The sequence below is a fragment of the Colletotrichum fructicola genome, assembly GCF_000319635.2.
Source record: "Colletotrichum fructicola Nara gc5 chromosome Unknown KSG_Nara_v1_contig05, whole genome shotgun sequence".
Classification (NCBI taxonomy): Eukaryota; Fungi; Ascomycota; class Sordariomycetes; order Glomerellales; family Glomerellaceae; genus Colletotrichum; species Colletotrichum fructicola.
Window position 1 is genome coordinate 2,437,026 of NW_027094055.1, and position 18,666 is coordinate 2,455,691.

Here is an 18,666-nt window from a genome sequence, read left to right on the forward strand (position 1 = left end):
AAGTCCGTCTATCACAACAGTCCGTGGTCTAGTGGGATCAGTAGGCGCTTCAAAGCGAGTTTTTCTGAACGTCTCACGCCACGGGTGCGCAGGGTTCGAGACCTGCCGCCGTTAGAAAAATTCCTTGCATCGTTACACCTGAGGTTGGTAAGAATCTCCTGGGAATTTTCATAAGCCTCTGGCTGAACTTTTTTTCTTTTTTTCAAATTTTATTTTTAGATTTGTTTTCGCATGTACCTCATTCATTGATTGCGACTGATGGCTTTGATGTGGTCGCGGTTTTCGAGGGTGAGTCGTCGACGCGAAGGGCAGGAGCTTAATTACCCCACACAAAGAGATGTGGGCGTAGAACGACCCAACAGTCTGGTACGCTAGGACCGTGCGGTGCTAGCCCCCGCTTGTAACGGGGCACGCGATGGTGCCCCGAGCTTCCGGGAAGAAGGTGTGGTCTGGGCAAGGTAGGCAGGCAGGCGTCAAGGCCCAAGGTCCCAAGCCCGACTCAGTGTCACCTCATTCCGGTCGGTAGCGAGATTGATTCGTTGCCCGCGACACGGGAATAATGCAACTGCCGATCGTTTTGTGATGTCCCGGCGATGTGCGATGCCCATCGGACCCCTCCGCGACCCAACGCAACCGCTCTGAAGAGAAGCTGCAATCTTCTTTCATAGGTATGGATAAGCTCGCCAACAGCGCTTCCATCCATTCTGATGCTAGAATTTCCCATGAAGACACCTTAAGTGGATAGGTCAGATTGAGTCACTCCTCTTTGCTAGCAACAAAGTCCCAGGACATTTCGGCCAAGACACGCCGTCCCGGGAGCTAGTTCTTGTCGGATGCAAAGTTAGATTAGATGGATCCGTGATTCTGGGTTACAGGGGTTTTCTGACTCGTCGAGGAACATAGGGTCCAGCACAACGGAGGCAAGTCTGTGAATAGGACAAATGCCGTTGCGTGCGAAGCCGGGTCAGCATTAGAAGATTGGATAAATCTGGGGTGCTGATGGTCGGTGTTGACAGCGGTGGTGAAAGGGTGGCTCGTAAGCCCACCAATCCGGTTATCAGGAGCAACTTATGCGCCCATCTTCTGTGATGGAAGCATCTGAAACGTCTAGATTGACCGCATGCAGGTCGTAAAACCCCTTGAAAGGCCCGACTGTTTGGTTGCAGCGGTCCCACGCTCATGGATGACCGGGGTCCAGGTCGGACGGTTGGGGTACGGTACGCGGGTTGGTGGCCCCGCCTCAAGAGCCCAGCAGGATTGAATATCGTAGCGTCTTGTCTATAGCAGCTATATTCCGCGACAAGAGAAGTCTCGATTGATGCAAGCCGATGTGATTGAAACGTTGCAATGTCATTCAATGTCGATAGTAATATCGCCCGGGTTCGGTAGCTCGTACATGGTGTCTTTCAGCCCGTTGGAACGCATGCGCCATGGTGTGATCCACTGCCTCAACGGTCTCCCAAAGCTAGGTATAGCCTTGTGTGGAGACGCCAAGCCGCATGAGCTGCCTGTACACTTCGATTTGTGCAAGAAAGGTTCTTCCGGAAGACTTGTAATAGCCGGCAGCCATCGACGTCAGTCTTCCAGGAAGGCTGAGCAAATCCCGTTCTGCCTATTGCTGGCACAAGCTCACCAATGCAAAGCCTCTTGTCAAAATTGGAACGCATGCTTTTGTGCGGGAGCAGCACGCAATCCGCTTGGCGCAATACTTCTGTTGCAATCTCGGCTGTGGCCATCCCTCGGACTGTGTTCGCGGTCAATCTTGGACGCATCTGGCTTCCAAACAACCCAGCTCACCGACACACCAAGAAGGGTAGCGTTGGAGTGGGTCGGTGTCGGCCGACACTTCCTTGTGTGTCTCATAAGTCAAGCGACCCCATTCCTCGGACGTTTTCTGAGAGTGCCCGACTGGTATGCTTCTTTCCGTGCGTTAAATCAAATAGTGATTCAAGGCACTGGTTCTCTTGATGCCGGCACCGTTCAATGTGGCAGACTTGGTGATGGAGACATCGTCGGGGCAGAGAGAAGTGTCGGTGAAGGATGGCTGTCACCCACAAGTACTGTCCTAGTTTCCGAATCTCTGGGTTCTAAGATAGCGTACTTTCAAAGTCGGCCAACTGGCCATTTTGGGATACATAGCCCGCAGAGGGGAGCGGCCGAGAAGCCGGTCATGGCCGCCTGGCGGATGCCTCGTTCCAATACCTGCAGAGTATCCATCTGCACGCATGAGAGATTAGCATGTGACGTTGAGGGAGAGGATTCATTCTGCCTTGGACTCCGCTAGAACACAACCGCGGCTGTCCTAAAGAGCTCGGGCCAAGCTGATTGAAGTTGTGATGGTTGTCTGGTCAAAAGAGCGTGCCATCGCGACGACTGGGAATTGCAAGGAAATGTTGTCGACGAGAAGCACCAGCAACAGTCGATGCACCGGGGCGGGGTCGGCGGTGGGCACCCCAAGGTCCCCCCCTGGCGCTCCATGTTCAGTGCCTGCACCATGGCGCCTGTCTTGCACGGGGCGCCGCTAACGTAGTGCCCGTGACAGGCCCCGCTGTGCTTGGTAGGGGTCTCCTTGAAGTCCCAGAAATTCAATTGAGGGTCCATGCATCTTCTTCCAACTACACACCACTCCAAGCTGCCATCCTCGTCCATGATACAACCTCCAATCCGGGTGCGCCATTTCTTTCCCCATTGCTACGCCGCTCTCCTGCATCCATTGATTGGAATAAGAACGATTCTGACAATCAATCAGTCTGCCTCAGGGGCCAGAGGCACCACGGCCCCAGTTATCCGCTGACCATGCGTTTGCGAGATCCTGGAAACGTCGTGGCTGAGGATCACAGCTATCGCCACCCTTTAAGCCCTTGGCTGTCTACGGATCCCTCTTCACTTTGGAATCACACGGAACACGGCCACGGAAGCGGGAATAGGCACGTTTGTCAAGACTTTGTCCTGCTACAGGACTGGCCAGCTTCCGCTTGAGGCATCGCTTATGCAGGGCCAATCCCACGGCACATCGCCTCTGTTTCCGACAGGCAAATAATTCATTTCCAGTGTCCGCAAGACATTGGATACTCATCGCCGAAGAGAGAGCGGTGAACTGGGGTAAGAGCGGGGATCAACATTCAATCGACGTATCTTCTACAGTCTTGGGGGCCGACGCACCTCTGATCCCTGCCATTTCTGGATCCCAGAGCCGCCGCTCCTTTTTCGCGAATTTTCTCTTGCATATCACCATGCAGCTCATCACACATTACTGACCCTCCATTCGCAGAAGGCCGAGCCCCGATTCAAGGAACGACCTCGGCCCAAATTGTGGCTGTTGCCTTCTCTCCTTGCCTCTTTTCATCACGTTGGCCAACCACGTGAGCACACCAGCCACATCCAGTGTCCTCGCGCGACCTTTTGATTCCAGCTCTCACGCACGAGCCACACTTCTCGCCGAGTTCTGGCGGACGCTCCGCAGTCGCTCCGCAACTCTACTTGTCGACCAGTTTTAGTTGCATCGCAAACGCACCTATACACGATGCCACTGGGTCAATTCGTTGAGATTTGGTGCCTCGGCGACTTCCAGCCAGCGAGCTGGACGGGTTCCTTGGATTGACATATCCCAGCGGCTTTGTGGCTGATGCTTTGCATCCCGTGTTGAGGATGACAGACGCCTGGCCGGCTTCGTGAAGCGCCTTCCCCGGTTTCCATACAAAAGTTCAGAGACGGGAAATGAGCAGAGAGCCTTGGGCTTATACCACGGAGACGACGCCAGGATAGGCTTGGTCAACCTTCTGACCAGCCGCAGACCGGGTTTTTGGGCCGTTGGGTAGGGCTTTGCGGCCCGCAGCCTTAGGGATTATGTGCCGGTCTGGTACTAAACTCAAGGGTGGTTATGAGACACAAATTGTGCTCAGAAATGCTCAAGGGGCGATTTCCTAGTCGGCCGCAAAAGGACAAAACAGCCAAGTCTGGGTGCGGACAACTGCGAATCGGGCGACCCAGCCTGCCAGCCTACGCTGTCGATGTTGATTGCACCTGCCCAACGTGGCTGGGCTCTCGAAGCAGTTGAATGGTGGTGTCATATCACTTTGGATGGCTGGTTCGCCATTTCTGGTCACCTCTCTTCTTTCAGTCAGCCCGTGAGTGCTTGAGACGAACGTTGTTTAAAGTTTTGAGTATAAGACCGTCAACTGTCCATCGTCACCAAATATCTCAGTCTAATTACATTGTACTCGCTGATGGCTTCCTACAGTTCGAATTGTTCAAGTCTATCTGTAGTTTACCTTAGTTCATGCCATAATGTCGCCCTCTGAGCGGAGACCGCCCCTTGAGAGGTGAGTTTCCGGTTGACTTCATGTCATGATTTCAGGCTTGCTAACCTTTTGCAATCAAGCAGTGTCACTCCATCTATTCGATTTGACCCTCTCGCTGCCCGTATTCCACGCCAATCACAGCTTGCGAGGTTCCAACGCGAAGACCAGAGAGAAGGAAACGCTCTTGTCACCCTAGCCGAAACTTCTCGAGATGTGAAGTCAGCGATTCAATACCACAAATCCCGTGCCGCTCAGGCGATCAAGCTTTTCCAGAAGAAGTTTGGGAAGCAGCCCGAGCAACCGTCGACAGAGTCTGCCCAACCAGACTCAAAGGGGCGCAACTCGACCTCACAGATGGAAGCGAGTGGCTGATGAGCATGTCTCACCGCCATTCGGAGGCCGACGAGCCCAATCGGACCCCCACACAAGGCTCAGATGCAAGTACACAATGTTTTAAGTCATGGAAGGAGGAGGAAGTTGTGCAACACATGAAAGAACAAGGTGAGGGATGGGGCGGAGGTTATGATGAAATGCGTGGTTGTAACACTATCCCAGACAACAGTTATGAAATATCCTGTCATGTATTCTGTCAATTTTTTTTTTTTCAATAACCCTTAATCAGGCCAATCATTATGTTAAGGAATCAATACCTTGTCAATCATTGTCACTGGCGAGAAACATTGGTTGAGGTGCAGGAAACAGGGGCTTCTATTCCAGCTCATGCCGCCATGCACGCCCGATGGACGTGAAATGTGCAACTATGATGTCTTGGAGTTGCCAAACCTTTCTAATGTTAGGTTTATTCCATGGGTCTTGGAGTTGACGGAGCTTCTGACAACCTTTTAAGATCAGGCTGGCATGTCGGGCACGGCGATGCAGGGGCTCTCAACTCGGAAACCTTCTCCATCTGTTCTCTAACCCCCTTGTACTGCGGGAATACCTGGACGCAGACCCGGTGAAAGACTGTGTGGATGTAAACGTGGGATACGGGCAGTGGAGCGGGCCAATCGCGTTGTATGGAAACGCGGCTGGCAGACCAACGCAAGGTACCAGCAGGCGTAGCGGGGTGCGTGATATGTCCAACACGTGCGGGTTCGGCACACACGCCCAGCAACAACCCCCGTCTCCCTCCTCTTAAAAGGGAACCCCAGACCGCCTTGCTCCTCCTCCTCCTCGTCACCCCTCACTCTAACATGGTCAAAGCTTCTTTCCGAGATAAAGCTCCCCCCGGGGGGGGATCAAGTCAGCCTGGTTGACCGGGCTCCGATTCCGCCTTGGACGCCGTGAGTCCGCCCGGGCAAGACCTGCACGACGATTCCACCACGCACAAGATGCCGGGCAGCTTCTTTGTGGGATTGACAGTGTAAAAAAAGACAGCCTTCTCGGACCGATAATGACGCCTCTTCTGTCGGTGGTTCCGTGGGTTGGTGTGAAGCTTCCCTGGAGAGCCTTGTCCGAGGCCGCGCGGGTCGTGCGATGATTCTCTCTCTTCCATGCCGTCGATCATCTCGGATCATCATAAGGAGAATTGGTGCTGTCAACAGTGACCGAGCGAAGGCAGTGAGTTATTGTTGATGTGCTTGGCGGTCGGTCGGGCTGACTTGACCTGTTGACGAGGTAGGCGACTGTGCCGCAAACTTCTTATCTTTTGCCAAGTCCATTCTGACCGAGCTTCTGATCAGAGCAAGACCGGTTGAGCAACTTGTGTCAATAATAATTTGTTCAAAGCAGCTTTGGGCTAAATTTGTAGCAGGCTTCAATTACTGTTTGATTTTGGCTTGGGATGACAACTGCCACCACAGCTTCTTGATGTTGGCGTAGAAGCTGGCAGCTTGGCTTCAGAGTACGGTAAGTATCTTGCATCCAGGACTCCCACATGGGAGATCATGATTATGGCCAACCTTAAAACAGACGCAGCGAACGCCGTCGTGGTAACTTCGGACAAGAATCACAACTATCGTCTGATGTTGAGTATCGGTTTCTGACCTGAGTCCTATCCAGTCTGTACTGCGGGTTTCTCGGGCTTCTGAGGTCTTGACAGTAGTCTCTTACTTGAAATAAGGTAATCACGTCATGGAGTATACGTCTGTGGTGAAACTGATGCCACGGACACACTCGATTGTTCAATAACAACTTTCCATGACTTTCAGTAGTGTTCAAGAATATCGACAGACGTCGTGGACTTTGGCTGGGTCTGGCATTGAGGCTGTCCCGTCCAGTCGCTCTGCTCGCACGCTGGGTAGAGTTTCATAGAAGGAAGAGAATTCTGCGCCTGACAGTAACACTGATTCCTGTACTGACAAAATTTATGGATTTCGCCCGTTCGAATGGCGAGGTTCGTCAAAGCGGAAGTCTTGCTGGTGAGCTCTGATCATATACAGAGAATTCTTTTTGAACAACAATTAGGAACTCCATAGATAATAACAGAGAGTGAGAGTTCGTATGCAAATGATTTCTCGACGTTTGCATCGCGTTCACGCCTAGTTAGAGTGACCAACGAAGAGGTTCCCATACATGGTTAGGATCGATGGAGATTGGGTTATAATTGGAGAAAGCATTACAGACCATGCCCCCTCTGGAAGGTCAGATTGGCCAAAGGCTGCTGCGTTCAAAGCCAACCGCGGTCTGTTGAGCAGGGGGGGACACATAGGGGGTCCAAGTTGACGAAATCAGCTGGAACTCCGGTTTAAAAGAGGCCATTAAACCGTCAGCATATGCAGGTTTGAGTAGGATTAAGCAGTCCAGTCCAATCGGGTCTTGACAAACTGCATCTGAAGAACCAACTGAGCGGGGTGCCAACAAGTGGGCTGGGATGTTCACGACCAGGGGGTTGTTGGCCCATCTGTTTCCCGAGGTGTCCAAACCACATTTAATCCCCGTTCATTCCCGCCCACCATTTGGCATTTCCCAAAACCTTCCATCTTTTTCCCCCTGGAACTCGACTTGGAAAAAGAGTGTGCTGCTTAGCAGAAATGGCGGAACACGCCCCTCAACCCCCGGTTGCTGTGAGTCCAATGTGCTCTACATCGCAATTGCGGTGTATATCATACTACATGGGGCAGAATTAACTTATGTAAAAAAGGCGCCTCAAGTCGAAGATGACGCCGTGTCTATAACGCCTGAGGTTAGCCATCCACATGCCTGTCTGAGGTGGGCTTGAGTCCTCAACTAACATTTCGAAGTCCGTGGCATCGTCGAAGGCTTCCTTGAGGTCTAGCATCATGGAATTTCGAAAGGAGAATGGCCGCACCTACCACAGGCTGAGTGACGGAAGTGAGTTGGAAGCCGAAAGTGGTGTAACGAATCTCTTGCTAACAACACTACCACAGAGTATTTTGGACCGAATGATGAGGTAGGGCCCGGCTTTGATTTTTTTCTAGAGTGAAATCTAACGTCACTTGACGCAGACGGAGCAAGATCGCCTGGGTACGTCTAGCCAAAACCAAAACGATTGCGTGCGACTGACGATGAATACATCGTAGACCATGCTCATGAATTGTGGGTGAGGACGTGGGACGGCCTGTGTAACAGCCCCAAGAAGTACGGTGCGAACCGTGTCCTGGACGTTGGAACTGGAACCGGCATATGGTCCATAGACTATGGTATTGTGGAAAGCACTTCGGTTTCTTTGAGAATTCTGAGCTAATCAAACCGTAGCGGACGAACATCCCGAGGCAACCGTAGGTCACTGAGTGAACCTGGTCTAAATTGAGCTAAGCAATCACAGGTTATTGGGGTTGATTTGAGTCCGATCCAGCCTGACTTGTGAGTTCATTATGACTTCCACCCAGCCACAAGAGATAACTGACCTAAGCTACCAGCGTCCCGCCAAACTGTTACTTTGAGGTGGACGATGTCGACAAGCCGTGGATATTCTCGCAGCCGTTTGACTTTATATTTGTGAGGGCTATGGTCGGGAGCTTCCGCAGCTGGCCTAAATTCCTCTCTCAAGCCTACGACAACCTCGAGCCTGGTGGATACATCGAATTACACGACAACAACTTCCCAGCGATATGTGGAGATGGCACAATGACGGAGGACTCATATATTTTGCAGTGGACGCAGAACGTCGTGAAAGCCACCGATGCCGCCGGGCAGCCCATTACGACGGCACCAAGCTTCAAGAGGCTGCTTCAAGAGGCAGGCTTCGTGGACGTTCAGGAACGCACGGAGTACTGGCCCGTCGGTACTTGGGCCGCTGACCCCCGTCAAAAGGACATTGGCTTGTGGTGCGCTGAGAGCATGACGAAAGGCATCGAATCCATCTGCATGGCTCTGTTTACTCGCATGCTTGACTGGACCAAGGAGGAAGTGTTGGTATTTTGCGCGCATGTGCGGGATGAGATGAAGAAGGGCAAAGTTCACGCCTACTTCCTAGTGTAAGTGATTTATAGCTCTATAGCTCTAGGGGTTGAAAGATTTACTAACAAATGGTTCAGGTATTCCGTTTGGGGCCGGAAACCTGAGAAGGAAGCTTCCGAGCCGCCTGAGGCATAGGTGACTCTTGACATAAGGAACCGTTTCCATTCGTCTAGATAGATTGATACAAGAGACTTTTCATCTGCAGAGCACATTCTCTCATTGAAAATAGCCTGAAAGTTTCCCCAAAGACCCTTAGCCCGACCCCGCCGCTCGCGCTAGGTACCCACCATGATTTTCAAGACCGGGCCGGTCCGGCCCCACCGACTCGGAGAGTAAGATGCACAAATGCAGGAAACCCGAGTCGAAAGGGATCTAGCAATCTTTATTCCTTTAATCTGAAGTCTGTTCTATGCCGCAAAGACATAATGCTGGGAGTGACCATTCTCGACGCGGATGGCAGATATTTGCCGCGCCACAGCTATCCATCATATTAGCGACTAAGACGGAATCAAGCAGATGGCTGCATGTATTCCTGGAATAGTCAACGTTAGACCACGGCCGTTGAACGACTGAAAAAGGTCGACCGAAATGGATCATGCGAGCTGGTTATTTGGCGGTAAGCCCTTGTCGGATCTGCTTGCGACATGAGTGGCATTGAGACCTGGGGGAAGCTCAACTACCCCAAATTTCTGACGGGCGAACCACACAAATATGGCGAACTGGAGGCGCGACGAATCCTGCCTTGTCGGCTGCACCCGTCCCCCAAAGAACGAATGACTTGACGAAAAGACCAACCACGGCGAAATATGCGTACATGTCGTCCAATTGAACCTGATATCTCGACGCTGTGGAGGAGGCGTCCTGCTGCCTCGTTTGCCTCATGGCCAACCTCAACCATCAAAGCCTCAACTGTGTTCACGACCTGCTTTCAGATCATTGGCCAGATTTATCCACTCTCCGACGCATGGCATATACCCGCATCAGTCGTGTGCTTGACTTATCTGCCCGAACTCGGCGGAGGTAGAAGTGGTACTTGAACGCCATACAACAATGGCAGGGAACTGCAGATGCAACGAAGTAGCTGCTGGCATGCTCGTCAACTTTCAGGCAGCAGATTGTTCAAGTGATGCTGCCGCCTCGATAGTTCCCTCCAATGGACATATTGTGGACAAAATCCTTCGTTGCGACCCTGACTCCGACAGTTTTCATATAATATGGTTCTCGACTCGATTGCGTTGGAGGAAAGTCGCCCTGTTGAATCTCAGTTTCTTTCTACCTTTTGTTATCTTTTCTAGACGCGAAACCCTTGAATAAAACCCAACATCTTCGCCAGGCCCTCGACGCTAGTTTCATATCGCTGTTGCACAGGCACGCCACGCTCAGACGGACATCAGCTCTACCAGAACATTAGTGAACGGGTACGTAGTCTTAGCACACGGAATCACATACCATATTGATTGTAATACATTACGACTTGTATTTCACATTGAATCAGCGGAGCGTTGCTTTTATAGACCATAGCAGCAAGTATTTGGACTGACATGGACTGTAATCCAGTGAAAACCCAGCCAACATCATCGGTTCCGACGTTGACGCCTCCAAGTCGCAAGAGAAACAACGCGTCGCCTCCTTCTTGGCCGACAGGAATGGTCCCGTCCCTCTTTTCAGCCAGACCAAAGCCTCCATTAGTCAGCGTATTGACCATAGAACCAAGATCATACACGAAGCCATCTCCAAGGTGAAGAAGTGAAAGCGATGTGTGAGGGTTGGACCTCTCTCGCTGCACGTCAAAGAATGATGCTCACCCAATCAGAATCTATCAGTAAGACTAGGATTTTATGATTGGAATCATGAGATCGGCTAATAAGCAACAGATGCTGACCTACAACGCCTCTGATGGCTAGGTGTGTCAGCTCAGCTACCTAATACGGCTTCCGTAATTATTCGGCCCCGCTCGGATCCGATCCATACACCGTCTCGGGTCCGCTCCGGCCGGGGTCACCGGCTGACACCTGAGTTTCGTTGTCTACATGTGCTCCAGGCACCGGAAAAAACAGACAAAGACACCGAAAACAAAGGCACAATGCCAGTGAGAGAGACTCTAGCGGGGCCAGCCGTCGCTTTCGCCGAGGATATTCCTCTACTAGCACTGCCGAACATAGGGGCCGCAACTAAAGAGTTGGCTGAGTGCAGGCCGCCCGTTCGCACCATGCAATGATGCAACAGGTGCAATAAGGCAACCAGCTTGCACCCCTCTTTATCACCCACGATTCCCCTTCTCACCCAAATTGCGAATCCCCTTCCACCTCCTTTTCCTTCGAAACATGTCGTCACTCTTTGGATCTTACAAGCCACGTTTTCCCGGAGATTTCCACACTAGCTTCCTCTCGGCTGAAGCCACGTCGGCGGGTTGCTACTGGCGACGAGCCTGTCAAAGCAACTCCTATTTTAGGACGGTGCAGAGACGCATGCGGCGATCCAAGCAGCCTTTAACCGACGGATGTGCAGGTGTCACAGATGCAGCAGGCATTCAAAGGATAATATTGAGATAATCCTTTGGAGAGAAAGTGTCCAGGAACTTGTGTAATTAACGATTAAATAATACATGTGGCTGCCCGTGCCCCAGAACGCCGTGGATATCATGCTAAACCCAATGCCTAGTGTCATTCAATCGTGATAATACAGGTTTTGACTGCTATGTTGTTTCCCTCAGGGTTAACACGTACGGCAAATCGGTCGAGTCTGTTCGGGTTGCCAGTCGGATGACTGAGCCCGATGCCGAGCTTCCGGATGCCCTTGATCTCATACTGGCGCTAGATGAGAAGTGACTAGGTCCGTACGCCGGCCGAGACTGAGCAAAGCTGTTTAAGCTCGATGATCTGGTTATTGCACCGCCTAGGGTACCTATATTTGGTGTTGCAGGTGCTGTACGGTATTGAAGCCAAGTATGTGCTGAAGAGTTGCGCGCATCCATCTGCGGCACCCTCTTCTTTTGAAAGGAGCCTTGTGTGCTCTGCGTTGCGGAACGGGACAGGTTGCTTCGAGGCGTAGTCGGGTTTGTGCCCATGGGCGCGTCGTTATCGATATCGCTCTCTTCGCTGGGCTCATCCGCAAAGCCTAACATGGTTGGATCTAGAGGTCGCATGCCTCGGAGGATAGCGGCAAATAAGTGCATTAACTCGCGAAACCGTGCATTCGATATTGGCCGGGTGGAGAATCGCGCATATTCATAAGCGGCCAGGAAGTCTGCGGTCGTCGCGTTAAGCGAAATGACACCCAGCTCAGCCAGGTGTCCGAAGTAATCGCGCAACCCCATTTGCAGAGGTCGCTGCAGAAGTGCTACGGCATCGGGATCGAGCAACGGGGGGATAGTCGAGGATTTTGGATCGGGGGGCGCAGACGTAAGCGCCTTCGCCTCGATGAGGTTCGGTAGTTCGGAGAGGACGGTGCTGTATTGTAGATCGGGAAGATCGAGGGAGTTGGGAGACGACCAGCCGTAGTGTTCGATTTCGCCCCAGACTGGTCGTCGAGGAGGGAGTGCTATGCCTGTCTCCTTCTCTGTCGTGGCGGGTTTCTTCAGACTCACGAGTTGAAACCTTCTCTTGCCTTTGCTGCCTCCGCTGTAGGTTTTCTCTGCAACCGTTTCATCGGCCTCGCTGCCCAGCGCATTGGTCTCGACTCGGGGTCTCGCATCGTAGGCGATTGCTGCGCTGCGTTTGAGGTCCGCTGTGATCATTTCGTGAACCTTCTTGTTCACGTCGCCCCTTTCGATGGGGACCCATGGTTTCGGTATCGATGCGAGGATGGTCTTGTTCAGATACAACCGCGTCGCATAGATGAAGGATACGATGAGAAGGACGAGAGTGAGGGTCGCGGCGATGATCCATATGTTGTATGGTTGGTTGTTGGAGTAAGCCTGGTATATAGTGTCGCCCGGGGTGACGAGGAGGAGGGCGGCGAGGAGGAAGCATAGGACGAAGTAGAAGCTGCCGTAAATAAAACGGAAAATTGCGCGTGGAGAGAACATCGGGAATGTTGTGATAGGTGCGACTCGAGGGAATCAACCCGGGAGGTGACGAGTTTTCTGGACAGAGATCATGCACTGTCGGGTCAGTGCATGAGGTAATGGTGCAAATCGGAAAAGCATGGCTGGGTGAATATGCGCCGATGCGAATAGTGTCGATAATAGTGGCGTGAATGGTCAGAAGAAGAGGGACGTAGAAAGCCAAACATTACATAGGGAACGGAAGAAGGAAGGGGAAAGGTTTGAGGGAACGAGTGTGAGAATGGAGGTTGGTTAAGATGGCGGGAGGTTGCGCCGCACGTAGCGTGATGGTGACGACCTGAACCGGGAACCGCGAAAGACAGGCGAGCGCGGGAGAGGCTGGGTCATTTTGTTTTATTTCGCTGCGGTCCACTGCTCATCCCCCCCAAATTCAAAAGTTCAGGTGGGGGTCCCAATGGGGACCCTTGTAGCTTCCAGCTTTCAGGCTTTCCAATTCAAGATTCGGCCTAGCGGCCCAGGCGGGTGAGCGGCCAACGGGCACTAGCCATCTACATTCCAACCCGGTCTCGCAGGATCACAATGGGCTGGGCTGCCGGACTTGGGGGAATCCTCGGTAGCACCACCTCATTCTCTCGTTACCGCTGCTCTGTGGACACGAGAAGGTATGACTAGCGTCTAGAAGGTGTCTTACATGTGCGACTGCGCCCAATCGCCGGCATCCAATCGTCTTGTGTCCATTCTGCTTCTGATCCAGACCGGACGGACTCATGCAATTACATGTGATAGACTTTGGGGCTTGCAATCGGTATTGTGTTTTACTTTCTTTAATTGTGTGGTACTACGCACACTTCATTATGCATGCGAATATCTTTTTCGTCCGCCTCGCCCCCCCATGCGCCCTTCACCGACTGCTCAATCTACTGATCCCTCTGCACCAAGCACGCACCTGCGACATGGCCCGTCCCTACCGGGCCTGTTGCATCTCAGGGAGCAATGGTCTGTCCTCCTCGGTGGGAGATGCTTCGGTTGAAGCTTCCTTGGCTAGTCTGATATCCGTGCGACTTAATCTCAAGTCGCTCGCGTAAGGCTCAAACTCTGCCACAACCTGCGCAAGGCCCGTCTTCAGCGCAGACAACACTCCATCCACCTCCGGCGTGGCCCTGCTTCCGTGGATATCCGTCCAGTGAACTGGGAAGTTGGCCTTGAACGCCTCAATCTTGTTAATGATAACGGTGAAGTTTCGGATGACGGACGCGACGTCTCTGTGGACGTTACCAAACTTGTCCTCCTGGATGCTGTTCACCAAGAACAAGCTGAGCACATCAACGGCGTTGATGTACTGGCTCAGCTCCGAGTACGGGGATCCCAGAATTACAGCAGTGAGGCGGTTGCGGAACTCTTGGCGGAAGATCCAGCCCACATATTCGTTACCCACGATCGTCAGTGCCCAAGTCTGGATCTGGGTTCTCAACTGAGGGGAGGACAGAGCCTCTTGCTGCTCCTTGCTCAGGACCTTGTCCCGCGCACCCCGAAGCGTTTTCTTTGCCAGAGGGCTGAGCTGCGAGACGGGAGAGTGACCAGGGTGTCGTCCAACCGACGTAAGGGCCTTTTCCACTTCGCCGCGCATGCTCTTGTTCGCTGGCTTGCTCTGGAAGATCGGATCCTCCTTCAGAGGTGCCGAAGAACGAGCCCGCACCTGCTCAGGCTCGACGGGAGGAGCAGGCGCTGCTGGAGGCTTTCCATACTCATCAATTCTCTTTTCAATGCTCTTTACCACCTCAAGGCAGAGCACAAAAACTTGCGACCACATGGAACCGTCTTTTCGATCAATATCCTCGTAGATAGCTTTCCGTCTGACATCATCGCTTCGGGCAATATGTGCAAGTTCCCACAGAGCAAAACACTGTGGACGTCAGTTGGATTTTTGTCAGAACGGCAGCAGATGACTTACCCGGATTTGCGACTTTTTGCTCTTGAGTCCATTCAGCAGGCTCCCATTGGGATCCTTGGACTCGCTAGTAAGGGGCTTGCCGTTCTTCAGCGGCTCTTTAACCATGAAAGTCGAAAAAGCATGGTTCGCCGTCTTCCATGCGCTGGAAATGAGGAAGCCTGCAATAAAGCAGCGAACGAAGAGGTGGATGTCGACTGGCTGACTAGGAGGCAGCATGTTCGTCTTGGGGAGGTTGTAGAAGGGACGCAGGAAGAATAGCGCCCATCCCCAGGCCAATGATCGCAGGAGGAAGAAATAGACAACGGATGTGACGAGAATATTGGCGAAAGCTCTGGAGCCTGCCTGGGCCAGAATCGCTGGGATCTCTCCGACAACATTCTTCAAGGTAGCGGAGCTATCCCCCGAGCTCTTCGCCTCACCGTTCTTCGACCTCGAGACGTTGATCAGGATTTTGTCATCATCCTGGTAGAAGTGGAAAAGCGCCTGCACGGCAGCGCTGATGCCCATATAGCAAAAGAAGAAAATCGTCCTCTCGTTCGCTCGCGCGCGGTCGCCGCTGTAGTATGTTACCACCCCCAGATTCGCGGTCTCTGGAAGCGCCCACAGGTATATGTAGGAGAAGAGGGTGCTCGAAAAGCTGTAGAACATCCATGTCTCGATGGTCTGGAGACTGAAGAAGAACTTGGTAAACGCGTCGAAGGTCGAATTAGCAGCGCGGACGCCGACGTGGTATTGGGAGATGCGCAGGACCAGTATCGCCAGTCCACAGATGAAGATGAAGAGGGTACGAATGCCAGCGGGGCCAATGGGAAACCATGTCCAAAAGTCTAGCAAAGGTCAGTCGGGAGCTTCGCTCGTAGGTAGGCGTCGTGAGCGGCAACTCACAAGAGCTCCAGCCGGACAGAATGATGGCCTGGAAGTAAGAAAGGGCGAGCAAAATGGTAGCCGTGGAAGAAAACCGTCTATGCAGTGCAGGCTGCAGAAAGTCCTTGTAAGGCGCCCTTCTGACTGTTGCCGGTGCCATGCTGACAGCGCATGGTCGATTGACCGTGTTTTTTGGGGAGAAGTTGGCGAGGCTGCACTCGAGCTGCTCGTGCCGGGATCTGGAAGTAAGTAAATAATGCAAAAATCTCCCACGCAACAACACTGCAGCTAGGTAAGGTACGGGTCAAGCTTTCAGGGCGCCTGGGCCCACCGACGAAGCCACCTGCAGACTGAGGTAAGCCACGACATATCACGTGCAGATAAGATAATCAGGCACCATCAATGCGAACGTGACGTGATTGGATGTCTGCAGGCACTTACGTAGGTTCCAGCCACAGCTAACGACGACATCTAGCTCCCGGCATTGCATCACGAGCCCGCGTTTCTCCAACAATACAAGATATTGGTATCGTCCAAATTGATCCATCGTCGCACGATACGACTTCACTCTTTTGATACCCATCGCTTCTGTTTTTCATCTCGGAACATGTCTTATGATCAACTCTCCTCGCTCGAAGCGGGCCGATCAGGTCGCCAGGGCAATTACTCCGACGACCCCGAGTTCAAGCAGCTCCAATCGCAGCTGACGAACAAGATCTTCAACCTGCGGCGCAACATCCAGCAGCTGACGTCTGATGTCAATATTCTCGGCACGAAGCGCGACACCGCTCGAGTGAGAGAAAGAGTTCATGATCACCTAGATAAGACACGGGACCTATGCAAGGAGATTGGAGATGGAGTGAAGAAGCTACAGACCTGGGACGACTTGACGGTATGTTGTGGCGCGCAGAGGATGCATGTTCTCCCGCTGACTTTCATTTTAGAAACAACAAAAGTATGACCAGTCTAGGGTCTCGACGGACTTCCAGAATGCCCTCCAAGAATTCCAAGACATCCAGCGCAAGGCCCTTGAGAAGCAGCGTGCATCGGTCACAGCTGCGCGCGCGGCGCAAGACGGAGAGGGAGCAGACGCCTCGGCTGGCACCGAAGACCGTCTCGAGCAACAGCAGCAGCAGGAAGCCATCCGATTAGCATCTCAGGACGAGGTGGACTTCCAGGAGGCGCTCATCATCGAGCGCGAGGAGGAGATCCGCAACATTGAGCAAGGTGTTGGCGACTTGAATGTTCTATTCAGACAGGTGGCGCAGATTGTATCCGAGCAGGGCGAACAGCTGACGTCGATCGCGGACAACGTGGAAGATGTGCGAGACGACACCCGAGGCGCCCAGGTTGAGCTCCGACAGGCGGCAAGACATCAAAAGGCTGCGCGCAACAAGGGCTGCTGCCTCTTACTGATTCTGGCTGTCATCCTCACCATCGTTCTTCTCGCCGTTTTCCTTGACTAGTGTCGGGACAGTTTGTGCGCTTTCATTTCTGTATGTTGGTTTATTCAGGGCGTTATGGGCGTATGGCCTTTTGTTTGTACACTATCGTCAGTCCTTAGTGCGGCCACCGAAACAATGTTTTCAGAGTTCCTCCGCGTTTCAACTAGGTCCTATCTATTTCATCTTTAAAAACATCGGCTCAAAGTTCCGGCAAGGGACGACCTTGTTCTCTCGGATTGCCTTCTCGGGCGAACCGGTGAATAGTTGGGCGAACCATCTAAGCGCATGCCCAGCCCAAAACGACGAGATCCAATACCAAAACAAGCCCACCGGCAGTTGGCAGAGTGTGAACGGTGCGACTGCGCCGACGAGAAGTGCCGCTCTGCTAAGTCGGACTCTCCATCTCGTGCTCGGAGGTAGGAGTTTGAGGTCGGTGGATAAGCCAAAGACCAGTCGCTTCATCTCGTTGCCTTGCGGCCAGAAAGACGTGACCATTGTCGCAGCGAGCAGCGAAGGCCAAAGAAGCAAGGGATCGGAGCGAGCTGCGATGTCGCATAATAGCTCCCCGGGCGCGTAGTAAACACCCGTGTCCAAGGCTGCAGCAGCAGATTGAATACCATCAGAAGCCGCCGACAGAGCTGCTGCTGTCTGGTCTGAGATGATAGCTGCTCCCTCGCCATCGGACTGTGTTGCTTCTCTGTAGCTGCCGGTGATGAGTGAAAGCAGACCACCGTTGGCGCCGCATACCCGTCTGATGGCTTCGGTGTTGACTAGCCAGAATGGTATGGTGAGCATTGGTGCAAGGTTCTTCCATTCTTGCACACCCCGTTCCCTGTATATTCTTTTCCTTTCCCTGGCCACGTCGAGGACCTTTTGAATTCTGGTTGGAGAGCGGACTGTGTGGTTCCAGGCCTGCACCAAAGGATTCAATTTCGATTGGCGTACTGAAATTCTTGTTGAGTAGATGGTCAACGGCACTCGGAGTGCCGCGGGGATTAATGCCAGTCCGAATATGGCTGTTAGCCAGTCTAGACCGGCGAGGTGCAATGAGACCATGTGATCCTGAGCGAGTTGGATACAGCTCTCTACCGTCTGAATGTGGAGACGCCTGGTGCCAATTTTGTGCTGAGTGAAGCGCTGCGTATTGTTGGCGAGGCCTGGTCGGAAACAAGTGTGAAATGGTTTTGTAGAGCAGCCGGCTGGCAGGCGCCATGTGGGCGCCGAGATATGACGCGCGCCTCTTAGAGAAGCCATCGTGGTTTGACCTCTGATCCGTCAATGTCGTCAAGAGGCGTTGGGCGCGACAGGAGTGAGCTGTCGGAGAGACCAAACAGGCACGAAGGCTGGTGCGGTGCCGGGAGGGATTGGGCGAGGCTTGAGACTGAGAGAGAGTGAAGCAAATCAGTTACGTGCCTCCTCAGTACTGCTCAATTTCGTGCGCCGCCGGCTGGTTGGCCAATTCCAGTTTGGCGCCCTCAGCCCAGCTAGTGCACTGTATCGGGACGGAAAAGACCTGGACCCTTGCGGGGTTCCACTGTGAGGTACCTACCTTACACGCGGGAAGGTGTGCCGCCCCCCATGTGCAGCGCTGCAGCTCCCCCCGCCCCATTTCTAGCTTGCAATACAACCTGGCCATTTCAAGTCCCATCCCATCTTGTCTCTTGAACATCCCACCAACGTCAACGGGCATGCTGATGCTGCTGGACTTCACCGCAGCGCCTTTCGCCCTCGACTGCC

The 18,666-nt window shown here is 52.9% G+C and overlaps 6 protein-coding genes across 6 annotated transcripts; 4 read left to right on the plus strand and 2 right to left on the minus strand.

Annotated features, from left to right (window-relative positions):
• Nucleotides 1-2,647: 2,647 nt before the first annotated feature.
• CGGC5_v009351 (uncharacterized protein) lies at nucleotides 2,648-3,497 on the plus strand (the record flags this gene model as incomplete). The annotated part of the gene is made up of 4 exons (XM_066152156.1): nucleotides 2,648-2,668; nucleotides 2,750-2,782; nucleotides 3,062-3,102; nucleotides 3,272-3,497. 4 exons carry the CDS (start codon nucleotides 2,648-2,650, stop codon nucleotides 3,495-3,497), a joined length of 321 nt encoding a protein of 106 aa, XP_066008556.1.
• Nucleotides 3,498-4,287: 790 nt separating this feature from the next.
• On the plus strand, nucleotides 4,288-4,869 carry CGGC5_v009352 (uncharacterized protein; the record flags this gene model as incomplete). The annotated part of the gene is made up of 4 exons (XM_032035548.2): nucleotides 4,288-4,322; nucleotides 4,385-4,665; nucleotides 4,760-4,802; nucleotides 4,857-4,869. 4 exons carry the CDS (start codon nucleotides 4,288-4,290, stop codon nucleotides 4,867-4,869), a joined length of 372 nt encoding a protein of 123 aa, XP_031885294.2.
• Nucleotides 4,870-7,273: 2,404 nt separating this feature from the next.
• On the plus strand, nucleotides 7,274-8,798 carry CGGC5_v009353 (Secondary metabolism regulator LAE1; the record flags this gene model as incomplete). Its single annotated transcript, XM_032035546.1, has 10 exons — nucleotides 7,274-7,306; nucleotides 7,384-7,425; nucleotides 7,484-7,574; nucleotides 7,631-7,653; nucleotides 7,709-7,727; nucleotides 7,784-7,903; nucleotides 7,959-7,981; nucleotides 8,029-8,066; nucleotides 8,123-8,680; nucleotides 8,741-8,798. The coding sequence occupies 10 exons, from the start codon at nucleotides 7,274-7,276 to the stop codon at nucleotides 8,796-8,798; spliced, it is 1,005 nt and encodes a 334-aa protein (XP_031885484.1).
• Nucleotides 8,799-11,250: 2,452 nt separating this feature from the next.
• DLT1 (Defect at low temperature protein 1) lies at nucleotides 11,251-12,690 on the minus strand (the record flags this gene model as incomplete). The annotated part of the gene is made up of 3 exons (XM_066152157.1): nucleotides 11,251-11,307; nucleotides 11,390-11,470; nucleotides 11,647-12,690. The coding sequence occupies 3 exons, from the start codon at nucleotides 12,688-12,690 to the stop codon at nucleotides 11,251-11,253; spliced, it is 1,182 nt and encodes a 393-aa protein (XP_066008515.1).
• Nucleotides 12,691-13,633: 943 nt separating this feature from the next.
• NDC1 (Nucleoporin NDC1) lies at nucleotides 13,634-15,644 on the minus strand (the record flags this gene model as incomplete). Its single annotated transcript, XM_032035544.1, has 3 exons — nucleotides 13,634-14,572; nucleotides 14,621-15,447; nucleotides 15,506-15,644. 3 exons carry the CDS (start codon nucleotides 15,642-15,644, stop codon nucleotides 13,634-13,636), a joined length of 1,905 nt encoding a protein of 634 aa, XP_031885482.1.
• Nucleotides 15,645-16,091: 447 nt separating this feature from the next.
• pep12 (Syntaxin pep12) lies at nucleotides 16,092-16,950 on the plus strand (the record flags this gene model as incomplete). Its single annotated transcript, XM_032035543.1, has 2 exons — nucleotides 16,092-16,376; nucleotides 16,429-16,950. 2 exons carry the CDS (start codon nucleotides 16,092-16,094, stop codon nucleotides 16,948-16,950), a joined length of 807 nt encoding a protein of 268 aa, XP_031885488.1.
• Between the last annotated feature and the right edge of the window lie 1,716 nt (nucleotides 16,951-18,666).